The sequence below is a fragment of the Gobio gobio genome, assembly GCF_949357685.1.
Source record: "Gobio gobio genome assembly, chromosome: 7".
Lineage (NCBI taxonomy): Eukaryota > Metazoa > Chordata > Actinopteri > Cypriniformes > Gobionidae > Gobio > Gobio gobio.
The window spans coordinates 11,493,114-11,517,000 of record NC_137103.1 but is presented as its reverse complement, the minus strand read 5'-3'; the positions used below and the strand labels follow the sequence as shown (position 1 = coordinate 11,517,000).

The 23,887-nt window shown below is 41.3% G+C and overlaps 2 protein-coding genes across 3 annotated transcripts; both read right to left on the bottom strand.

Annotated features, from left to right (window-relative positions):
• Nucleotides 1–962: 962 nt before the first annotated feature.
• Nucleotides 963–10,002, bottom strand: LOC307129416 (uncharacterized protein). Its single transcript, XM_079821814.1, has 3 exons — nt 9,938–10,002; nt 8,657–8,808; nt 963–3,251 (listed from the first exon to the last, which is right to left on the bottom strand). The coding sequence occupies exons 2-3, from the start codon at nt 8,739–8,741 to the stop codon at nt 1,654–1,656; spliced, it is 1,683 nt and encodes a 560-aa protein (XP_079677940.1). The 5' UTR covers nt 8,742–8,808; nt 9,938–10,002; the 3' UTR covers nt 963–1,653.
• A 1,021-nt stretch (nt 10,003–11,023) lies between these two features.
• LOC307129049 (tripartite motif-containing protein 16-like) lies at nt 11,024–20,085 on the bottom strand. Of its 2 annotated transcripts, XM_079821166.1 has the most exons (7): nt 19,579–20,039; nt 19,397–19,425; nt 16,690–16,785; nt 16,325–16,558; nt 14,492–14,651; nt 14,134–14,193; nt 11,024–12,131 (listed from the first exon to the last, which is right to left on the bottom strand). In XM_079821166.1, the coding sequence occupies exons 1-7, from the start codon at nt 19,967–19,969 to the stop codon at nt 11,596–11,598; spliced, it is 1,506 nt and encodes a 501-aa protein (XP_079677292.1). In that variant the 5' UTR covers nt 19,970–20,039; the 3' UTR covers nt 11,024–11,595. The 2 variants fall into 2 exon arrangements, with proteins under 2 accessions (XP_079677292.1, XP_079677291.1); XM_079821165.1 differs by having other exon boundaries at nt 19,397–20,085.
• Between the last annotated feature and the right edge of the window lie 3,802 nt (nt 20,086–23,887).

The following is a 23,887-nucleotide window of genomic DNA, read 5'->3' as shown; positions in this document are numbered from 1 at the left end:
GGGAGATTCATAAAGAGTGGACTGCAGCTGGAGTCAGTGCTTCAAGAACCACTACGCACAGACACATGCAAGACATGGGTTTCAGCTGTCGCATTCCTTGTGTCAAGCCACTCTTGAACAACAGACAGCGTCAGAAGCGTCTCGCCTGGGCTAAAGACAAGAAGGACTGGACTGCTGCTGAGTGGTCCAAAGTTATGTTCTCTGATGAAAGTCAATTTTGCATTTCCTTTGGAAATCAGGGTCCCAGAGTCTGGAGGAAGAGAGGAGAGGCACACAATCCACGTTGCTTGAGTTCCAGTGTAAAGTTTCCGCAGTCAGTGATGGTTTGGGGTGCCATGTCATCTGCTGGTGTTGGTTCACTGTGTTTTCTGAGGTTCAAGGTCAACGCAGCCGTATACCAGGAAGTTTTAGAGCACTTCCTGCTTCCTGCTGCTGACCAACTTTATGGAGATGCAGATTTCATTTTCCAACAGGACTTGGCACCTGCACACAGTGCCAAAGCAACCAGTACCTGGTTAAAGGACCATGGTCTCCCTGTTCTTCATTGGCCAGCAAACTCGCCTGACCTTAACCCCATAGAAAATCTATGGGGTATTGTGAAGAGGAAGATGCGATATGCCAGACCCAACAATGCAGAAGAGCTGAAGGCCACTATCAGAGCAACCTGGGCTCTCATAACACCTGAGCAGTGCCACAGACTGATCTCCTCATGCCACGCCGCATTGCTGCAGTAATTCAGGCAAAAGGAGACACGACTAAGTGTTGAGTGCTGGACATGCTCATACATTTCATGTTCATACTTTTCAGTTGGCCAAGATTTCTAAAGATCCTTTCTTTGTATTGGTCTTAAGTAATATTCAAATTTTCTGAGATACTGAATTTGGGATTTTCCTTAGTTACTGAATTTGGGATTTTCCTTAGTTGTCATTTATAATCATCAAAATTAAAAGAAATACACATTTGAAATATATCAGTCTGTGTTTAATGAATTAATATAATATACAAGTTTCACTTTTTGAATGGAATTAGTGAAATAAATCAACTTTTTGATGATATTCTAATTATATGACCAGCACCTGTAGTACGAGTTCACGGGTTAGACTGCCTTTCATGGGTAGAAGGTTGGAAAAACACGGGTTAAGGGTTGCCTGGAACGCAGCATAAGTCTGGAGAGTCTGCTCTGTATTTTCAACTGCACAAGAGGTGTGATCAACGGGCATAGTTCAAATGACTCTGTACGAAATTGGATAGTCCTTCAACCAATCAGACCAACGATCCATCGCTTCTCTATCCGTCATTGTGTTAAACGCACCAATAGCACACCAGGTGGATAAGCCGGTTTGTGATTGGTCCCAGCAAATTTGTAACAGAAAAATAAGTACAGGTTTCCAGCCTGACGTGCAGGGCGAAAAACAAATTGCTGGCAGATCGGGCTGGGTTTACCCAGTCTAGGTTGCGGTGTGAATGTAGCCTTGTTTTTAAACAGATACATATTTTCTATCATCATATTAACAAACAACACAAACAGGCTCTCACATTTACATGACTTTTCATATGTATTTGTAAGAGTAATGTTTATTAGACTGATCAAAATTGTCTTTCTCCAGAGTGAATGCGCAGATGATTGTTGAAATCGCTCCTTCTCCTTCTCCGCTATTTCTTTCCAGAATGAGTTTGCAAATGCTGTTTCAGGCTTATGTGATAAGGGAAACTCATGTCACACTGAAGACACTTGTACGGCTTCTCTCCAGTGTGAACTCTCATGTGAATATTAAGGTTTCCTTTAATTGTAAAACTCTTCTCACACTGAAGACACTTGTACGGCTTCTCTCCAGTGTGAACTCTCATGTGCAGCTTAAGATTTCCTTTAACCGTGAAGCTCCTTCCACACTGAGGGCAGGTGAAAGGCTTCTCTCCGGTGTGAATTCTTAAGTGGTACTCAAGGTGTGCTCTGTACGTGAAACCCTTTCCACAGTGAGGGCACATGAAAGGCTTCTCTCCGATGTGAATTTTTACATGATTCTCAAGGTGATTCCTGTCTGCGAAACTCTTTTCACACTGAAGACACTTGTAAGGCTGCTCTCCAGTGTGAACTCTCATGTGAACATAAAAGTCTCCTTTAACCGTGAAACTCTTTCCACACTCAGGGCAGGTGAAAGGCTTTTCTCCAGTGTGAACTCTCATGTGATCCTCCAGGTTTTCTCTGTTTGTGAAACTCTTTGCGCATTGATGACACATGTAAGGCTTCTCTCCGATGTGCATTTTTACATGATTCTCAAGATGATTCCTATCTGAGAAACTCCTTTCACACTGATGACATATAAAACAGTTCTCTCCTGAATGAATCCTCATGTGATGATTAAGGTGCGCTTTACGTCTGAAACTCTTTCCACACTGATCACAAACAAACGGCTTCTCTCCAGTGTGAATTGTCATGTGAGTCTTAAAACTGTCTTTCTGTGTGAAGCTCTTCCCGCACAGTTTGCAGGTATAAGGCTTCTCCCCAGTGTGATATGTCATGTGTGCATTAAGGTCTCTTTTCTGTTTAAAACTGTTACCACACTGAGAGCATATGAAAGGCTTCTCTCCCGTGTGAATTCTCATGTGAGTCTTAAGCTGTCCGTTTAGTGAGAAACTCTTCCCACACTGTTGGCAGGAGTAAGGCTTCTCCCCAGTGTGAACTCTCATGTGGGCATTAAGGTTTTTTTTCTGTGTAAAACTCTTTCCACACTGAAGGCATACGATCGACTTCGCTCCAGAGTGGATTTTCAAGTGGTCTTCAAGGCCTTGTTTTTGACTGAAACTCTGTCCACACTGTTTGCAGGTGAAAGGGCTCTCTCCAGTGTGAATTCTCATGTGGACATTAAGGGTTTTTTTCTGTGTAAAACTCTTCCCACACTGAGAGCATATGAATGGCCTCTCTCTACTGTGAACTATCATGTGAGTCTTAAGATTTCCTTTTAGTGAGAAGCTCTTCCCACACAGTTTGCAAGTGAATGGCTTCTCTCCAGTGTGAACTCTCATGTGGATTTTAAGGCTGTCTTTTCGACTGAAACCCTTTCCACACTGTTGGCAGGTGAAAGGGCTCTCTTCAGTGTGAACTCTGATCTGGAGGTCTCCAGTTTCTGTTTTATGAGTCTGTGAGTAACTAAAAGATTCTTCACCAGTCATGAAATCATGACATTTCTCATACTGATCTTTCTCTTCCATTTCATTCAGTTCTTGGCTCTCCTCTTTCAGCTCCATCAGGTCTAGGGTGAAAAGAAACAAAAACAAGTTAACACCAGTTTAATGGCACAAAGCAACAAACAAAAACATTTAGACGTGTAAAATCCAACAACATGTATACTACTGAATAAAGTTGTAGCCTGTAATCTCAGAACATCTTATTAATACTGTTGAATCTTAACTTTCTTTAGGACACATAAATAACAGCCTTTATAAAAACCCTCAGTAGAGCACTGCATTGCACACATTTGTGTTGGAATCCTGTAGGTGGTCAAATATATACTGCAGGTCCCAGGATTTAAATAGAAGAATGGAGTCAACAAATGTTCAGAAAAGTGTTTTTTTTTTCTGTACAAAACCAAAACAAGGCAAGTCTGATATTCAGACCAATTTCCCAGTTATTACTGGGGGGAAAAAACTGTTGTTGAAACAAATACACAAAAGTATTGATATACAATGGGCACAAATCTGGCACCTCTGAGTCGAGGCAACATTTCCAATCCATTCTCATGGATCATTGTGCGAACTGAGTGTCACTGACTGGGTTTTAGAGATGATGAGAAAAAGGATCTACTTGCAGCAGCTTAACTTTTATTTACCAAGAACATAAAGAAACAAAACACTCAGGAATAAACTCTCAGATCCACCAAGTATACAGCGAAGACAGACAAATGAAAAGGACTAAACACAGGGCTTAAATAGACAGAGAAATTAGGAGCTAATTAAGAAGACACACCTGAGCAAAACTAACAATCAATTAGAAACCATAGAGATAAACATGGGAAAAACTAAACTAATTAAATGACTGGAAGATTAACAAGATAAGGCAAACATGAACAGAACCAAGAAACAGATCAAAATCAAACTCTAAACATGAACAAATAAACCCAAAACGTGACAGCCCCTCCCCGCCTCCTGGAAGTTACATCCTTGTGCCATAATACACAGACAATGGGCAGCTTAGGCAGAATAGGACGCCTCCAGGGCGATGCCGGCAGGGTTGTGTGCCAACCACACACACAAAATATCCATGGCAATACTGGTCAGTGTTGCACTCTTAGGACTCGACTCAGGGGCTGGAGTAGACTCAGGGGCTGAAGAGGAGTCTACAGCCATCACTGGCCTCTGGTCAGGGGCTCCAGCCCTGACCTGGAGCCCTCACTCGACCCTGGTCAGGGGATGGAACCCTCACTCGACCCAGGGGCCGGATTCACAAAAATCTTCTCAAGAAAGAAGTTAAGAAAAGTCTTCAGGTAAATTCTAAGAAATTCGCAAGAATGTTCCTAAGTGCAATTCTTGAAAAATTCTTAAGAAGTTCTCAAATATTTTCTTAAGAACATCTTAATTTTTTACTTAAGAAGAAAATAAAAGGTGTTATATGGTGTTATTTTATTGAAAGGTGTTACTGAAGACCCGCTGAATGAAAAACACCTCAAAGCCAGTCTTTTTGCGCTTCCTGCAGATTACTGCAGGCAAACAGGGAGAGAACCAAACTAATTAAATGACTGGAAGATTAACAAGGAAATACAAACATGAACAGAACAGAGAGACGGATCAAAAACAAACTCTAAACATGAACAAATAAACCCATTTCACACAGCAAGCATGAGCGGCGCGTATTTTTTCCGGCGTGCATGTTAAGCAATGAGTGCATTCACACCGGGAGCAGGAGCATTGCGTGAGCAGCAGTGAAGCGGGGGTTTCGGCGCCGAGCCTATTTTTGCTGTGCTGCTGACACTCAATTAAAGTGAAAGCACACTTTTGATGGACAAAATAAATATGATTTCGTACAAAAAGTGCACAAAATGCACGTGTAGTGTGTTTTAACAAGAACTGGAGTATGTCAGAAAAGAAAATGAAGAATAAAAAATATTTGTAGAAGATTTACCGATTTAAACTGGTTTGAATTATTCAGTTTGGGTGAAAGTATGGTTATGATCAGGGCTTGACATTAACACCCGCCAAATGCCAAATCATATTGCCCACCCCTTACCCACCTGCACATACCAGCTGATATATAAAGTAGTCTTGATTTGGGTGGTCACTCTGCATTTGAAAGTTTGAAAGGGTTTTAAATCTTCTAAATCAAGTAAAATTACTCAAAATCAAGTAATTTTAGCAATTTTTTTGTCCGCAAAGTTTGCTGTCTTGTAAACGTATTGAAGTATGAATGAAACGACATGATCAGAGCTGTTTTCTTGGTTGTGTTTGTCGTTTGCCATTTTACATACGAATACACCTCCCAGTCCCCATGTAACAAAGTTTCAAGACCATCAAGTTTATAAATGACCAACTTATAGTATATAACAAATATAGGCTAGTTGTCTTTATAAAGAAATACTCACTTGTATGATATAAGTGAGCATTTTATGTAGAGTAGGAGCCGCTGCTGTGACGCTGTACAAACGCTTCCAGTGTGAATACTCTCGCGCTGCTGCAGTGACGGTGTAGTTACGCTGACGTGAAGCTCACACACTGCTCACGCTTGCAGTGTGAAACGGCCGTCATTTGTTTTGTTTTATTTGATGTTTGTTCCATCACAGGTTCCCTCTTACATGCATTAATGCACATGCTAAAATCGACCCAGGTGAAGTTCAAGAATAGTGCATTAGTACTAGGGATGGGCAACAGTGGTCGAGTAATCGAGTACTCGAACGTGACAGCGATCATCGATCATGAGAACGATGATCGCCCAGAAAAAAAATATTTGTCTCTTTTTTTATTGGTTATTGCATCGTTTTGCGCGGTACCGGAGGTCTGATTGGTTAGCGTTATACAGCACCTCCAGACCGCGGCGAAATAAAGTGAAACTGAGGCGTGCACTGCAGTGGTGTCTGGAATCACTGTGATCATTAAATGGTTAGTGCAAGATGCGCCAATCTGTCATAGCCTACATAGCATTATAATGAGAACACGATGGAAACAGCATGTTGTAAATTCTCTGTGCTTCCCCGTGTATCAGCTGTTAAAGGAAATCCACAGACAAACTAGAACACTCAGACTAGCGTGTGAAGTTCATGTGCGCATTTGCGTCCTTTTCTGCAGATGCACGTTGTAAGATTACTTTTATGTTGTCTATATCTGATTAATCTAATATAAGAAGCGTTTGGTTGAGCTTAAGCTAGCAAAGCGCTGCCGTTAAACCGGCTGTTGTTCATTCTCTTCAGTTTCAGCTCAAACGCATATTTCATGCTCGACATGATGGTTTAGAGACAGTCATATTCTTTTTAGATAGGCTATTTATTTCTCAGAATCATTGATATTAGTAATGCAGCAGTGCTATACTGTTCTCGTATTTTTTAACAGTAGACCTAGTTTATTTAAAGCTGTTTTTCGTTATGAGTTCGAAAACGCGCAGTGATGTCTGTAAACACTTCGATCTTGAATAATAAAATTAAGTGCATGATGTGCAGAGTCAATCTGTCAAAGCATTATAATGAGAACAGGATTTTAATAAAATGTTGTTTCTGTGTGCTTTCGTTGTCCGTGTATCAGCGTTGTTAAGGGAAGAGCGCATTCAAATTGTTCCGTTTCAAACCCTTCGCCTGTACAATCTAGCACGCTGAAGTTCACGTGCGCATTCACGTCCTTTTGTGTTGATTTATGTCGTAATAGGTTCAAAATAATCTTCATATTAATATTGATATAGGGTGCATTTGGTTGAGTTTATTAACCAGCTAGCAAGCTCTGCAGGGTGGTGTTATTTCACAGTTTCAGCTCAAAGGCAATGCTCGATATTACTGACTTGGTTATTTGAGATGGTAATTTTATAAAGATTATAAACATTTATGCATCATAATCTAGCAGTTATTTTTTGTTTTATATGTTCATGTTTTCATATACCTGTTTTCATGTCACGTTTGTATTTGTCAACAACCATTTTCATAACAGTTTTCATTATCTCAATGACGGACAAGCCCCGCCCCCTGCACAAGCCCCGCCCCCGAGTACTCGAGTTCTCGTTTTTGAGACCTATCGATGATCGAAATAAGAAATTGACAAAAATGCCCATCCCTAATTAGTACGTTTATAGTACATTTGTATTCCCAACATGCTTATTTGAAGTGCATTAAATATATATATTTATATATTGTATTGCCTCTTAATATATTTCTAAGTATACTAAAAGTACAATGGTAATAAATGTATGCTTAGTTAAACTTTAAAGAAATATGCTAAAACAAAAGTATACTTTGAAATGTAAGTGTATTTAAATAAAACGTACTGATTTTACTCTTACTTTAAGTATATTTTATGTGTACTTTGTGTAAGAACTTAGCAAAATGATTCAGCTTTTAGTGGATTTAAACTATAGGTACCATATTTACAACCATGTGTGGGTCTTCTGCAATATCTTTTAAAAATTGTATGAACAAATGAAATGAACATGTGCTTTCAGCTCTTCAAAAGCAAGATATTTTGAAAAACATTTTTAACATTTTAATATATTTACATAAGTGTTAATATGTATAATTATTATGCTCTCATTTATAATTATATTTACATTTATGTTTACATTTGTATTCGTTTTCTCAGTTATGTTATTTCTGTGGGCCAGGCAATCACACTGCAATCGTATCATGTGACTTAATCAGTGATTGAATGAATGCACCTGTCTATTGTTTAAATAAAATATGCCAGTCAGAGTGACTGGATGTCGTGAAAGAGCAAAACGTAGTCCTGTGTTGTCTCTGGAAACCATGCTCTGCTAACAATAAGTACATTAATAAATACATTATTGCACTTGCATTTATAGCTTTCTTAAGATGTAGCAACTTATGTTTTATAAATATCATTATAAAACTATCATTAAGTCAACTATGTCAACTATGATTAAGCATTGTAATAAGCTTAATTAAAATCTGTTGTTCAAATTCAATTGTGTACTTGTAAAAGAATAGGCTAGCCTATTTAAAGGTGCAGTGTGTAGTATTTATGAGGATCTATTAACAGAAATACAATATAATATAAATAACTATGTTTTCAGTGGAGTATAAAGACCTCACATAATGAACCGTTATGTTTTTATTACCTTAGAATGAGGCATTTCTATCTACACACACCGCAGGTCCCCTTACAGTGAAATCGCCATTTTGCGGCGCCATGTTTCTACAGTAGCCCTAAACGGACAAACTGCTCTACAGAGCGCTAGTCACTCTCTGCTGTCTCAGACGACGACATCTTTGTCCTGTGTCGGCCACCGTAGCTTCTCTATGTGCTTCGTTCGAATGGGAGGGGTGAGCGGTTGCAATTCACAACCTCACCACTAGATGCCGCTAAAATTCACACACTGCACCTTATAGTTGTAATGTTTTGGCTATTTCTTTATTGTTCCGTCTAATTTAATTTGTCACTAGTTACATTTATAAATATAGATAAAGAGAAGCATGAGGCAGAATGAGTGAAAGACTTTGAGAAGGAAACCAACCTGTTTGTTCCTCAGTATCTTCATGTTTGACTCTGAATGTCTCTTCAATCTTCACGTCTTCACTCTCCTCTTTAATAAACGCCATCTTTATAATAGTGTGTCACGTGGATCTCAGTCGCTTCACCAGGAGTTTTTCTGTGTGTTTGGACACTCTGTCATGTTTAAGATGAGGATAATGAACAAAAAGAAAAACACATCCAAACTAACACATTTCAATGGTGACCAGGAGGGGACATGTTTGGTTCACTTAGTTTTTGTCGTGGCTGCGACATGTTAACTCGTGGGAACGGGATAATTTGTGGCCATGTGATGTTAAGTCATGGCCTCGAAATCCTATGTTGAGGAACAATATACTTTTTTATTGACCATTGCAACCTGGAATGATCTGAAATGGATAGGCCTATAATAATATTTATTTTTAATTAAGAATGACAAAATAATGGCGTAATTAAGAAATTATTATATGAACCTATATTATAGCCAACTGTATTGCACGTAATGTTGCCTATGACAGCATTCAAATGAAGTTTATTATTATTATTATTATCAATAAATGATAAAAGAATATCTAAGAACAAAATATTATAGGCCTACATGAAAACATTTGTATCCATCCCATCTCACAGCCTTTTAAATCTATTAATTGATCATGTCTTTATATATTATTATAATTAGCTAGTATTATGCATTTTAAACCTAAATTAAATTAAATATACAGCATAGCCTAACATGTTAAATTCCAACTGAAATAAAATATAATCAATAAAGCTTTACTGGCCTGACTGTATTTACAAAACAGACGCCCACTTATCACCATAGGCTACTGTGTGGTGTACTCTACATAAATACAGTGATTTACAATAAGTGCTTACAAAATATATATTTTAAGTAACATATTGTACATAAAGTTAATTTGGTAAAGAGATGCGGGGAAAAAAGCAAGTACAAAGTAAAATATTTAACCAATAATTATATTCAAATATGAAATAAATAAAAAGTAAACAATCACTGAATGGGGTTAATAGACTGTTGGGTGGGAAAGATACAAATTTATTATAAGGCAACATTTAAACATTCAGTGATAATAAACGTATCCAATCTTAGCCACGATATATTATCACGTTCCCACGAGTTAATATATGGACACAACAGAACTGTATTACTGTTATTACATACAGTACAGTGCTACATTCATTAATTAACTTATTTCACATTTCTGTATGTAATTGTCTGGACGGGGTTTATTGATTTAAACACTTTAAATGATTAAAAAACACAAACCTTTCTTCTGCAGAATCACAGATGCAGGAGCGCGGCACAGCCTTATGGCGTCACGTCGCCACACCAAAATAAAAGTCCCGTTCACACGAAATAGAAATTCAACAGAAAACACTTTCAAATGATGAGATCAAGGATTGATTCATAGATCGCAGATTCCCAAAGCTGTCAATGCCACTGAGATTTTTTCAAAAGCTCATATCTAAATATAATAATACCAACCATACTACTTTTAAATTTTTTTGAGTACTTTATTTATAGCCATTTTTATAATAAAATATACAAAATAAAAGACGATTGCAACAAAAAAGAGCCATTATAACAAACATCCTACAATACTTTCTCATCTTGTGGAATTCTTTATACATAAAACCAAATTGATCAAGACCCAACCTCTTTTCAATGTGAACTTGAGGTAAATATTACTTTCTTTAGATTTATGAAAAAATCGTCACATGGTCATGGTCATAGATATATCGATAGTAGATGCCTCATTCTACTGATCCGTGCAGTCGCTAATGAGGCATCTACGTATACATCTATTACCATGATCAAATTTGACCTTACTTGCCGGAAGTTATGGCGGAGCTCAGAGACGATCGCGTTTCTCCTGTTAAGAGGTAAAATAATAGCATAAATACTGCTCGGTTTCTCGCAGAAACTGATAATTTTGCTAGATAAGACCCTTATTCATCGTCTGGTATCGTTTAAAGCCCTTTGAAGCTGCACTGAAACTGTCATTTGGACCTTGAACCGTTTGGAGCCCACTGAAGTCCATTATATGGAGAACGATCCTGGAATGTTTTCATCCAAAACCTTCATTTCTTTTCGACTGCAGAAAGTGAACTAATCCTTTAATGGTGTAAGTTTTGATCATCTCATACATCTATTTTGTAACTATTTTAAGTGTAACCATAACCAGATTTTGTCATTAAATTATTTCTATTACAAATGATGTGCTAACTAGTTTTGATTCGGTATTGACTTAGTCACATTATAGCAAAGCTCGCCCACATATTTTGCTATTGTTACTGCGCTTATTTCCGTTGTTGGTATAAGTTGCAGTGAGTGGTAAAGACAAGAAATGTACAGTTTTCTACAATCTTGCAGATAATGTTTCTTTATTCGTTCGGCAACCCTGCAGTCTGAACCACTGTAGGCGATCCACCCTTACATTTACATGCACAAACATGTTACAATGTTACAAACTAAATGAAAGGTAAAATAGCATAGAGCATAATTGTAAGTCCACTGAAGGCAAGTATAAAGAACCCATGTGCAGTTTATTTAAATCCCAATGAATATAGATACAAAATGAACAAAGACTTGACTTGATAAACTAAACTTAAACATGAACATCATGAAACATAAAACTCCCCAACAGAGGTTGCAGTGAACAAAGCTAGACAATGGAAACATGCCGCTATTTATACAACAATTTATACAAAGACACATCTATGAACAATCAAGATGATTAACCAATCATGAAACTATAAGAATTTTAAAATAAAATACATGAACACAAGCAAAACCCAAACCATAGTGACAATGATCTCTATAACAGTTTAATTGAGTTAACATCTGACATTTTCTTTCAAAAGCAGAAGTTCAGCTATTGAGCCACAATACAGTATTACACATTACAGTCAGCTCTCTATAATCTATTGTGTTAGATCACACAGTTTCAAAGTTGATTGACAGCAAACCCCAAACCCAGGATAGAGCGGCTGAGTGAATGTGGTCTGGACTCTGTGGATGAGGCTCATCGTGTCAGAGACGCTGTAGAAGGACAGAGTTCCTGCTCTGTGATCCACATACACTCCTATCCTACAGCGGCTAGAGAGCTCAGGGAAATCAGTACGGCTACTGTTGTGCCAGAATGAGTAACAAGAAGGAGAACAAGACAATCTCCAGGACTGATCATTATGTCCAAACACACTCTTATTCATCCCTCCCTTCCTGACGATGCTCCTATATGACACTGATATATGCACACCAAGACTCCCACTCCACTCAAGCTCCCAGTAACAGCGTCCACACACACTCTCTTTGCACAACACCTGCAAAAAACTATCAAATCGGTCTGGATGATCAGGATACTGCTGGACTGTCTTTGTGAAAGTAATCACATGGTTCCTCTCAGACAAACGGAGGTTTTTATTTACTGTGTTTGGATCCAGAGTTAACTGACCAGAATCTGATAGAGATAAAACACAAAATCATTGAACTGAATCAAAAATGACCTCTCAGACCTCTCAGGGGTCTACAGCAGTACAGTAACCACAGACATACAGTATATCACATAGTGAATGAATAAATACATCATTTTATTAGTGTATTCTTCTGCATCTATTTCATTTAGTACTATAAATGCAACATTTTATTATGTCTGGTTGCTTATTGTATTAATTCATTTTTCATGCAAGTAAACTGTGCAGTTTTGTAAATGAATATAAATACAGGCTTTATTTTGTCGTTAATCTCTCAAAATATATTTCAAAGTATATTTGGCAAGCTCATGTTGTTTATACATACATTAACTTACTATATCTGTGGACTACTCAGATTAATAAGGTTATGAATTTAAGATGAATGACACCAAGACCACAGCACTGAATATTTTGCTCTGCTTCTGTAAAAAACGATGGTTTAAAAAGTAGAATCCCCGCTAGAAATGTTTTGTTCCCAGAATGTCCCCGCTGGTGTCAAGGGCGTCACCTATGTAGTTCAGAGACAGTCATGATGTGGAATTCTTTAAAGGGTTGGGGGACGTTATTTGGTGGACCATCAGGGAACATTCAGGACATTCATAATGATTGCAGGACCTTTGCAGTGTTTCCCAACCACGATCCTGAAGGCACACCAACACTGCCAATTTTGCATGTCTCCTTTATTCAACATGCCCATTTCAGGTCTTGGAGCAGGGGTGTCCAATCCTGATCCTGGAGGGCCACTGTCCTGCAAAGTTTAGCTCCAACCCCAATTAAACACACCTGAACCAGCTAATCAAGGTCTTATTAGGCATACTAGAAACTTCCAGACAGGTGTTGAGGCAAGTAAGAGCTAAACTCTGCAGGACAGTGGCCCTCCAGGACCGAGTTTGGACACCCCTGCTCCAAGACCTGAAATGGGCATGTTGAATAAAGGAGACATGCAAAATGTGCAGTGTTGGTGTGCCGCCAGGATCGTGGTTGGGAAACACTGCTTTAGGGCAGGGTTTCTCAAATCTTACCCTGGAGGGCCAATGCGCTGCAGAGTTTAGCTCCAACCCTAATCAAACACACCTGAACATGATAATCAATGTCTTCAGGTTCATTACAAAACTACAGGTAAGTGAGTTTGATTAAGGTTGGAGCTAAACTCTGCAGCGCATTGGCCCTCCAGGGTAAGATTTGAGGAACCCTGCTTTAGGGGACCAACCTAGAATGTTATTTTTTGGTCTTATTTAGGTCCTGCACCATGCTGATTAGCAAATGAGGGTCAGTAAAATGCAGGATTTGTGCATTTCACTCTTCGTGATCCAACTTCATATCCAGAACACGCAAGTACTGCACTTTAATGTGTGCTTGTTACAGTAAGAGACAATGGTAAGTTTAGCCACTGGGTGACGTCCTCATTTGCAAAGCAGCCCATTGTACATTGATTCACACAAACATGTACTGATAACATTCAGTAAATGTGATAGAAGGACCTACAGTAAATAGGGCCAAAAATAACATTCTATGTTGTTCTTCTAAAGGTCCTGCAAATGTTATGGGAATGTATTGTAGAGATCACTGCACGGAACAAGATATGTTGCAGCGCAATCCCGAATGAAACGTCTCCATCTGACTAATAGGGAATTGTATGGGAACATTCTGTTAGCGTCCCAAATGTCCTCTTTGTAATGTTGCTATGTGACCATGAAATAACCAAAAGGGAAAGTCCCCCTGAAGTCATATAAGGAACCTTGAACTGCAGCACTTTCATAACAAAAGAGGATGTTTTAGGAACGTCACCAAATGTTCATTTTTGGGTAAACAGCTCATAAATCATTCCATGTTTTTTTTAATGTAAAAATTCAGAAAGTTCTCTGAGATGGGTTGGTTTAGGGGTAGGGGATATAATATACAGTTTGTGCAGTATAAAAATCTATAGAATGTCCCCCATAAAACATGAACACCCAACGTGTGTGTATGTGTGTGAGTTTCATGTCTTACATTGCAGGAACTCCTCCCTGATCTTGGGTTCATTGGAGGGAATGATTTCAATGTATGTTGCTAGAAAATAGACATAGTTTAATACTTACTTACATAAATAATAAATAATTACATACTTAATTTCCATGTTATAAAAGTACTTTACAAACAAACAGACACACAGACACACACACACACACACACACACACACACACACACACACACGCACACGCACACGCACACGCACACGCACACGCACACGCACACACACACACACACACACACACACATACACATTCCTTTTTAAATTGCATTGAGATTCTTCTACATGATGCAAGATTTATTTCTAAAAATACAAGAATGTTCGCTATACTTTACCTCTGCCAGATATCTTGTCTATCTCCTCTCTACAGAAATTCTCCAGTTTTTCTTTCAGCTGAAAGACACACTTTCCCACATCATCAAAAGAGAGGAGAGATCTGACAGTGATGCTGGGTTCATCTGTAGATTCAGGAGGTTCAGAGAGGGACTGGAAACTCTACAGGAAGAAATAATTTAAAAAAAAATTCAAATCATCTTCAAATGTGTCTGTAATGATCTAATCTACCACATGGAAAGTATCTGTTTTATTTGCAATTCTAGATTCAAAATTTTGAAGCTTTTATCCAAATGAAGAAAACAACAAACAGATTAATCTTGGAGGGGGGGGGGGGGGGTCGTCACACTCAGTTTGTGTCAATCTCATGTCAATCTTCAGTACCTATAGAATAGTACTGGATCCTTCATATCTCTGAAAAGTCTTTAGTTTTATCATATTTATAAAAGAAAGATACACTGTACCGAGTCTTTCAGAATAAAACCGAGGGGCTGGAGGCGTATCGTGTGGGCAGAGCTAAAGAGTCACGAGCGTGCGCAGCTGTTGCGTTGACAGCGTCTGGAAGCTGTGACATTCTTAGAAAATGTGGAAAAACGTTGTCCTAAATAAACAATGGCTATCAATCAGATTCAGCCATACATATATGATACAGAATCTGATCCAGAGGCTGAAATTGAAGAGGAGCAGCAGCAACAGCGACTAAAGCAGGACGTTTGAGTCCAAGTCTTTAACAGTGTAAACAAAACTCAGTATGAAACAGCATGCTGACAATCCATGGTAGAGCCTTTAAAGGTGTTTAGAAGACAGAGGCAGAGTCAGTTGGGCAGCAGACCAAGAAAGAGATGGATAGATGGAGAACCAGGGTGACATCACAGGCTGGGAGGACCAAGGCAGAACCGAAGGGTCAGAGGACCACGGTGGATCTAGGGGCCCAGAAGACAGAGGCAGAGTCGGTGGGAGTGAGTAATTGGAGGGATGGAGGACCCCGGTGGAGCTGGAGGGATGACGGACCATGGTGGAGCGATGGGGGCAATGAGCCACTGTGGAGATGATAGGCCGAAAGGGCAGAGGAGAGCCGGCAACTCAGGAGGACGAAGAGGAGCCAGGCAAATTGGTAGATCCAGCACAGGGGGCAGAACCAGAGAACTGGACAAAGCCAGCAGAGGAGTCAGAACATGGCTTTAGGCACTAGCTCCACTGCGGAAATATCCGCAGGAAGGAGGTCTGTGGCAGGCATGGGCTCTGGCTCCATGGCGGTTGTGGGCTCTGGCTCCAGGCCTGAAGCGGGTGGGGGCTCAGGCTCTGGGTCCGTGGCAGGTGAGTGGTAATCAAAGTCCTCCTCCACCTCATCCACAGTGAAAGAGGAACCACTAGTACGGAGCACTAGCTCAACTAAATATACACATATGCATACCTGTATGTACTTTGTTTTCATATCTGGCGACTTGGGTGGTTCTGAGGATTTTCACAGGGAAGAGTTTGGCAACACTCAAAGCTTGTACTTTTCATCAACTGGATTTAGAGTTTAGAGTCTTGAACCTCTTTTTAACTGAAGATATTGGCAAAAAGATGCAAACCAGTTCAACTCACACAATATTTCTCACAGATGTGAAGATCATTCCACCGACGAGGAACAGTGAACATGCATGTTCAAGAAAGTGAATTTTTGTATTATTTTAGAACATTAAAAAAAATGATAAGGCTCCCTCATTAATGCAGGATATTAAATATGTATGTATATCTATGATATTTTATTAATCGGTTTTACCATCTGGCTAAAATCATAATGGAAAAAAATAACAGCACATCTCTCAACAAGCCACTTCATCTGTTACCTGGAGAAAATGGATGTGGTCATCTGTGTGTGAAAGCAGGTCCAGCTCAGCATCTCTCCTCCTCAGATCATCAATCTCCTGCTCTAGGCGATCCATGAATCCTTGAGCTCGATTCACTGCTGCCTTTTCCTGATCTCTGATCCGTTGTGTCACCTCAGAGCGCCTTCTCTCAATGGAGTGGATAAGCTCAGTAAAGATCCTCTCACTGTCCTCCACTGCTGTCACTGCAGAACGCTGTTAGGACACACATCACAATCAGCTCTTACTGTTGCCTCACACAGCCTGTCACCCACAGTGGGCTTCAGTAGGACTAGAAGAGATTCAGCACAGTAGGAGAGTCTCAAATTTCTCTTCTCCAAACTCACCTTATGAGACGCCGCAGCCTCTCTCAGCTCCTTAAGATGTTTCTCTCTCTGCTGGATTCTCTGCTTGAACATACTCTTTCTTTCTTCCAAAACCATCTGTATGAAAATCAAATAACACTGTAAAATTTAGTAATACTATATAAAACTGTATAAGTAGACAGATAGATAGATTGAAATGACTGTTCATTAATGACTGTTCAAATTCATTAATGGTTCATTATATTCACTTGAAATTATGTGAATGAGGTTGCAAAATATATTGTGTGAAACTGTCAACTACAGTATGAAGAATAACAAGAACCACGATGTGACCAAGACAGCACACCACACACTCAAACAGATCAAAACAGATTACGGCGCATTCAATCACTCTTTACACACCTCACACCACAGGAAAATCTGATAATCTGTAGAACCATCAAGATAACGAGGGCTTTACCTTGGATTGTCGGAAGGGGATAATTGGGTGCAAATTCGGCCTGATTACCTTGTAGTGTGTGTGTGCTTTAACCCCAGTGCTATAAAAACTCCAAGACTTAGCCCTACAGCATTTCAAAATTAGGACTATATGCATGGACATCAGTAATGTGTTGATGATAAAAAATTATGCCTCACAGATTGTCCGCCAGCCAGAGCAGAATATTATGTTTGTTTGTATAAATGTATTGATTTTTTTCAGCAGTCCAAGCATACCAATAGGCATATGGTGTATCAAACTAATTCTTTAGGAAAAAATAAATGAAGGGCTAGGGCTATCCATGGCTTAGGGCTATCCAAGTAAACCCATTGCATGAGTTCTGCCAGTATTGGGTACTTGTGCAACATAAAGGCCCTGATATACTTAATATCAGGCAAAAAGCAAATATAAGCAAAATCTAAGAACGAACTGATGTGACATCATTTGTAAAAAATAAAATAAAATATCAGGCCAAAACGAAAGTAGTGAAAAGTTTGCTCCAGCTGGTAAACACCTTTGTACTAACATTGGTCCAAGCCAATTACATAATGGTGACGGCGTCCGCTACAGCCCTTTGCAGAGGAGGCGGCGTCCGCTACAGCCCTTGCAGAGGTGGCGGCTACAGCCCTTGCAGAGGCGGCGTCCGCTACAGCCCTTGCAGAGGTGGCGGCGTCCGCTACAGCCCTTGCAGAGGCGGCGTCCGCTACAGCCCTTGCAGAGGTGGCGGCTACAGCCCTTGCAGAGGTGGCGGCGTCCGCTACAGCCCTTTGCAGAGGTGCCGGCGTCCGCTACAGCCCTTGCAGAGGTGGCGGCTACAGCCCTTGCAGAGGTGGCGGCTACAGCCCTTGCAGAGGTAGCGGCGTCCGCTACAGCCCTTTGCAGAGGAGGCGGCGTCCGCTACAGCCCTTGCAGAGGAGGCGGCGTCCGCTACAGCCCTTGCAGAGGTGGCGGCGTCCGCTACAGCCCTTTGCAGAGGAGGCGGCGTCCGCTACAGCCCTTGCAGAGGTGGCGGCTACAGCCCTTGCAGAGGCGGCGTCCGCTACAGCCCTTGCAGAGGTAGCGGAGTCCGCTACAGCCCTTGCAGAGATGGCGGCTACAGCCCTTGCAGAGGTGGCGGCGTCCGCTACAGCCCTTTGCAGAGGTGGCCGCGTCCGCTACAGCCCTTGCAGAGGAGGCGGCGTCCGCTACAGCCCTTTGCAGAGGTGGCCGCGTCCGCTACAGCCCTTGCAGAGGAGGCGGCGTCCGCTACAGCCCTTTGCAGAGGTGGCGGCGTCCGCTACAGCCCTTGCAGAGGAGGCGGCGTCCGCTACAGCCCTTTGCAGAGGTGGCCGCGTCCGCTACAGCCCTTGCAGAGGTGGCGGCGTCCGCTACAGCCCTTGCAGAGGAGGCGGCGTCCGCTACAGCCCTTGCAGAGGAGGCGGCGTCCGCTACAGCCCTTTGCAGAGGTGGCCGCGTCCGCTACAGCCCTTGCAGAGGTGGCGGCTACAGCCCTTGCAGAGGTGGCGGCGTCCGCTACAGCCCTTGCAGAGGTGGCGGCTACAGCCCTTGCAGAGGTGGCGGCGTCCGCTACAGCCCTTTGCAGAGGTGGCGGAGTCCGCTACAGCCCTCCCAGAGGCGTCAGCTACAGCCCTTGCAGAGGTGGCGGCATCCTCTCCTGAACTCTCTTTCTGCCATGTAAAGTTCACAGAGGCCGACAATTAACTCACTGTGCCTCATGCTACGGCTACAGAGGCAGTCCATAAACTTTCTACGCCCTTTGTTCCAGTTCCACCTGATCCGCCTTGGTGGTCTCCAGGTCCATCTGCTCTGCCATAGTGGTATCCAAATCCGCCATTGCTCCACAGCCCATGCCCACCAATGCTCCACGGCTCGGACCCACCACTGCACCACGGCCCAGGCTGCAAATCATTAGTCTTTGTGTATATATAGCCGTCATGCTACCATTGTCTCTTGTCTAGCTTTTTATGTGTAACCACTCTTTGGTGAGTTTTTTCACTGTTATGTTTCTGTCCATGGTAAAGTTTAGTTTAGCCTAGTCCAGTCTTTATTTGTTTTTTTGTTCATGTTTGGATTAAAAAACTGCACATGGCTTTCAGTGAACTCAATTACAGTAAAAAAGGGGGCAGGGTCAAGACATAAAATAATAAATTGCTTGCAATGTCATAAAATGTACAGGTACGGATTACAGACTACATTAAATACAGATAATGTAGAAAGACATAGACACATAAATAAATTTTCAGTTCATACCTGTTTCTTTGTCCTCTCTGCTACAGCTGCTACAGTGTCATGGTTTTTGTGATTATCCATCGTACACAGATAACAAATGCACTGCTGGTCAGTATGACAGTAGATTTCTAGTTGTTTGTTATGTTTTGGGCAGATCATCTCCTGAAGTCGTCCAGTGGCATCTATCAGATTGTGTCTCTTACCTTTAAAGAAATTATCATGTTGTTGAAGGTGATTTTGGCAGTAAGAGTTCAGACACGCAAGACAGGACTTGACAGCTTTGTGTTTTCTTCCGGTACAGACGTCACACTCAACATCTCCAGATTCAGCAGGAACAGCAGCTTGGAGTTTAGTCTTCTTCAGTTGCTCCACCACTTCAGCCAGCAGGGTGTTTTTATTTAAAGCAGGCCTTGAAGTGAAGGCCTGTCTGCATGAAGGGCAGCTGTAGACTCCCTTCTGATCCTCCTGATTCCAGCAAGCTGTAATACAACTCATACAGAAACTGTGTCCACAGGGAATGGCCACCGGATTCGACAGTAGATCCATACACACTGGACAGCTGAACTGGTCCTGAGAAAAACCAGTTTCTGCCATTTCACTTTATGCACAGACTGAGAAAAAAATACAACAGCTCAAAAGCGTTTAAGTTTCACTTTCTCTGAGCAGCTGAAATTAGTTTCCTGGTTCTATGTTTAGCCTAAGAGCCGTGTGCAAAAATGGTGCCTTTTTACTGCAGATTCACAGATAGTCCACTAGGTGTCAGTCCCACAATAAATCACACAAAGACAGATGCAGACAGGATTCAAATGCCACTGCAAATATTTCAGTCTGCATGTGCAAAACCATGACATCACATTAAGACCCTTGGATAGCAAATAAATAAATATGAATGAATGAATAAAGTAGTGAAATTTTGGTAAATAACTTTTTTTCACCAGATTATCATATCGTCTTGCGTTGTGCAAGACTTTACAGCTAACACTGTTAAAAAATTTTTTTTACCGCTCATATTGTTATGGTATAAGCGGTACGCATCAGGGTTGTTACTACTAGGGTGGCCACCTTCAGTGTGGCAAAATAAGAGTCACCCATTAATGCGCCTCAAATAAACAAACAAATAGCAGGCTTGAAGAACACAAATAAAGAATAAGACACAAACTGATTATTTCAACATGACTATAACATGACTATATAAAAAATATAACATGAGAAGAAATGCACATTTGATTATTTTTTTAACAGTACAGTTGATGTAAAAAGGGAAGATCCAAATGGCAAACCAAATCTAATTAAATAGCTGCATGTTCGCTTGTTACCTATCCACTGTGCGTATTCAACTTTTAACAGACACAGCGGATCCAAGTATGTGTGGAATGTAACACAAACTCCAAAGTGTTTTTTCTTGTTGCTGTATGTTGTTATGTGAATAGCAGTAATATCAGTAACATAATCTGGCTATGTGTTTACACATACAGGTGTTGCTCTATTAGCGCCACCCTCACATCATCCATCTCCATCGAATCTATTCTTTTTGTATTCACTCTTCTGATGGTTTTCAGCTTTCTCTTTCTGCAAATTGTATAGTTGTATACTGAACTTCAAAAAGTTTCCAACGCAGCCTCTATTCTTCACGAAAGATGGATTAAAAAGGTGCACAGGAAACAAAAACCTTGAAAAAATATATACAACGCTCCAAATCCTGGCCAAATCACAGAGATGGTGATTCGCACGGGACTAATATTATCACAGGACCTCTGTGTTCGGTGAATAATGGTAGGTCATTTGCGGGGTAATTTTTACTTTACAAATTACAGACATGGCCGATTCGCATGGGATTAAGATCCCAGACAACCTCCGCAATTATTACAAATTACTCGAGGTCACCAGGTAATAGTGATGTTCAGTTCTTGAACGAATTGTTCTTTTGAACTGGTTTTCAGCAAGCAACCGGTTGGGCTGGTTCATTAATCGAACTGAATGGAACTTTAGTTCCAGGTTGATGACGCAAGACGCAAAAGCCAAAGTAGCCCGTCTGGCTAAAAAGAACTGAAAGAGCTGGTTCAAACATCTGTTGAAGTTTGCCGAGGATTACAGAGAACTAGCTGTTGAAGTTTGCAGAGGATTACAGAGAACCAGCTGTTGAAGTTTGCAGAGGATTACAGAGAACCAGCTGTTGAAGTTTGCCGAGGATTACAGAGAACCAGCTGTTGAAGTTTGCAGAGGATTACAGAGAACCAGCTGTTGAAGTTTGCCGAGGATTACAGAGAACCAGCTGTTGAAGTTTGCAGAGGATTACAGAGAACCAGCTGTTGAAGTTTGCAGAGGATTACAGAGAACCAGCTGTTGAAGTTTGCAGAGGATTACAGAGAACCTGCTGTTGAAGTTTGCCAAGGATTACCGAGGACTCAAAAGGAACCGAACGAGCCGTTTCAACCAGCTGTTGAAGTTTGCAGAGGATTACAGAGACCCAGCTGTTTAAGTTTGCAGACGATTACAGAGAACCAGCTGTTGAAGTTTGCAGACTATTACAGAGAACCAGCTGTTTTAGTTTGCAGATGATTACAGAGAACCAGCAGTTGAGGTTTGCCGAGGATTACAGAGAACCAGCTGTTGAAGTTTGCAGAGGATTACAGAGAACCAGCTGTTGAAGTTTGCCGAGGATTACAGAGAACCAGCTGTTGAAGTTTGCAGAGGATTACAGAGAACCAGCTGTTGAAGTTTGCAGAGGATTACAGAGAACCAGCTGTTGAAGTTTGCCAAGGATTACAGAGAACCAGCTGTTGAAGTTTGCCAAGGATTACCGAGGACTCAAAAGGAACCGAACAAGCGGTTTCAACCAGCAGTTGAAGTTTGCAGACGATTACAGAGAACCAGCTGTTGAAGTTTGCCAAGGATTGCCGAGGACTCAAAAGGAACCGAACGAGCCGTTTCAACCAGCTGTTGAAGTTTGCAGAGGATTACCGAGAACCAGCTGTTGAAGTTTGCCGAGGATTACAGAGAACCAGCTGTTGAAGTTTGCAGAGGATTACCGAGAACCAGCTGTTGAAGTTTGCCGAGGATTACAGAGAACCAGCAGTTGAAGTTTGCAGAGGATTACAGAGAACCAGCTGTTGAAGTTTGCCGAGGATTACAGAGAACCAGCTGTTGAAGTTTGCAGAGGATTACAGAGAACCAGCTGTTGAAGTTTGCAGAGGATTACAGAGAACCAGCTGTTGAAGTTTGCCGAGGATTACAGAGAACCAGCTGTTGAAGTTTGCAGAGGATTACAGAGAACCAGCTGTTGAAGTTTGCCAAGGATTACAGAGAACCAGCTGTTGAAGTTTGCCGAGGATTACAGAGAACCAGTTGTTGAAGTTTGCCAAGGATTACCGAGGACTCAAAAGGAACCGAACAAGCCGTTTCAACCAGCAGTTGAAGTTTGCAGACGATTACAGAGAACCAGCTGTTGAAGTTTGCCAAGGATTGCCGAGGACTCAAAAGGAACCGAACGAGCCGTTTCAACCAGCTGTTGAAGTTTGCAGAGGATTACAGAGAACCAGCTGTTGAAGTTTGCCGAGGATTACAGAGAACCAGTTGTTGAAGTTTGCCAAGGATTACCGAGGACTCAAAAGGAACCGAACAAGCCGTTTCAACCAGCAGTTGAAGTTTGCAGACGATTACAGAGAACCAGCTGTTGAAGTTTGCCAAGGATTGCCGAGGACTCAAAAGGAACCGAACGAGCCGTTTCAACCAGCTGTTGAAGTTTGCCAAGGATTACAGAGAACCAGCTGTTGAAGTTTGCCGAGGATTACAGAGAACCAGTTGTTGAAGTTTGCCAAGGATTACCGAGGACTCAAAAGGAACCGAACAAGCCGTTTCAACCAGCAGTTGAAGTTTGCAGACGATTACAGAGAACCAGCTGTTGAAGTTTGCCAAGGATTGCCGAGGACTCAAAAGGAACCGAACGAGCCGTTTCAACCAGCTGTTGAAGTTTGCAGAGGATTACAGAGAACCAGCTGTTGAAGTTTGCAGAGGATTACCGAGAACCAGCAGTTGAAGTTTGCCGAGGATTACAGAGAACCAGCTGTTGAAGTTTGCCGAGGATTACAGAGAACCAGCTGTTGAAGTTTGCAGAGGATTACCGAGAACCAGCTGTTGAAGTTTGCCGAGGATTACAGAGAACCAGCTGTTGAAGTTTGCCAAGGATTACAGAGAACCAGCTGTTGAAGTTTGCAGAGGATTACAGAGAACCAGCTGTTGAAGTTTGCAGAGGATTACAGAGAACCAGCTGTTGAAGTTTGCAGAGGATTACAGAGAACCAGCTGTTGAAGTTTGCAGAGGATTACAGAGAACCAGCAGTTGAAGTTTGCAGAGGATTACAGAGAACCAGCTGTTGAAGTTTGCAGAGGAATACCGAGAACCAGCTGTTGAAGTTTGCCGAGGATTACAGAGAACCAGCTGTTGAAGTTTGCCGAGGATTACAGAGAACCAGCTGTTGAAGTTTGCCGAGGATTACAGAGAACCAGCTGTTGA

What these genes read in the sequence shown, in the direction of transcription:
- LOC307129416 (XM_079821814.1), bottom strand. Translation starts at nt 8,741, where the DNA reads ATGGCGTTTATTAAAGAGGAGAGTGAAGACGTGAAGATTGAAGAGACA. An exon ending in AGATACTGAGGAACAAACAG is followed by an intron (nt 3,252 to 8,656) that starts GTTGGTTTCCTT and finishes TTTTCACCCTAG; the next exon opens with ACCTGATGGAGCTGAAAGAG.
- LOC307129049 (XM_079821165.1), bottom strand. Translation starts at nt 19,969, where the DNA reads ATGGCAGAAACTGGTTTTTCTCAGGACCAGTTCAGCTGTCCAGTGTGT. An exon ending in ACCACATCCATTTTCTCCAG is followed by an intron (nt 14,652 to 16,324) that starts GTAACAGATGAA and finishes TTCTTCCTGTAG; the next exon opens with AGTTTCCAGTCCCTCTCTGA. An exon ending in CAGGGAGGAGTTCCTGCAAT is followed by an intron (nt 12,132 to 14,133) that starts GTAAGACATGAA and finishes TATCTCTATCAG; the next exon opens with ATTCTGGTCAGTTAACTCTG.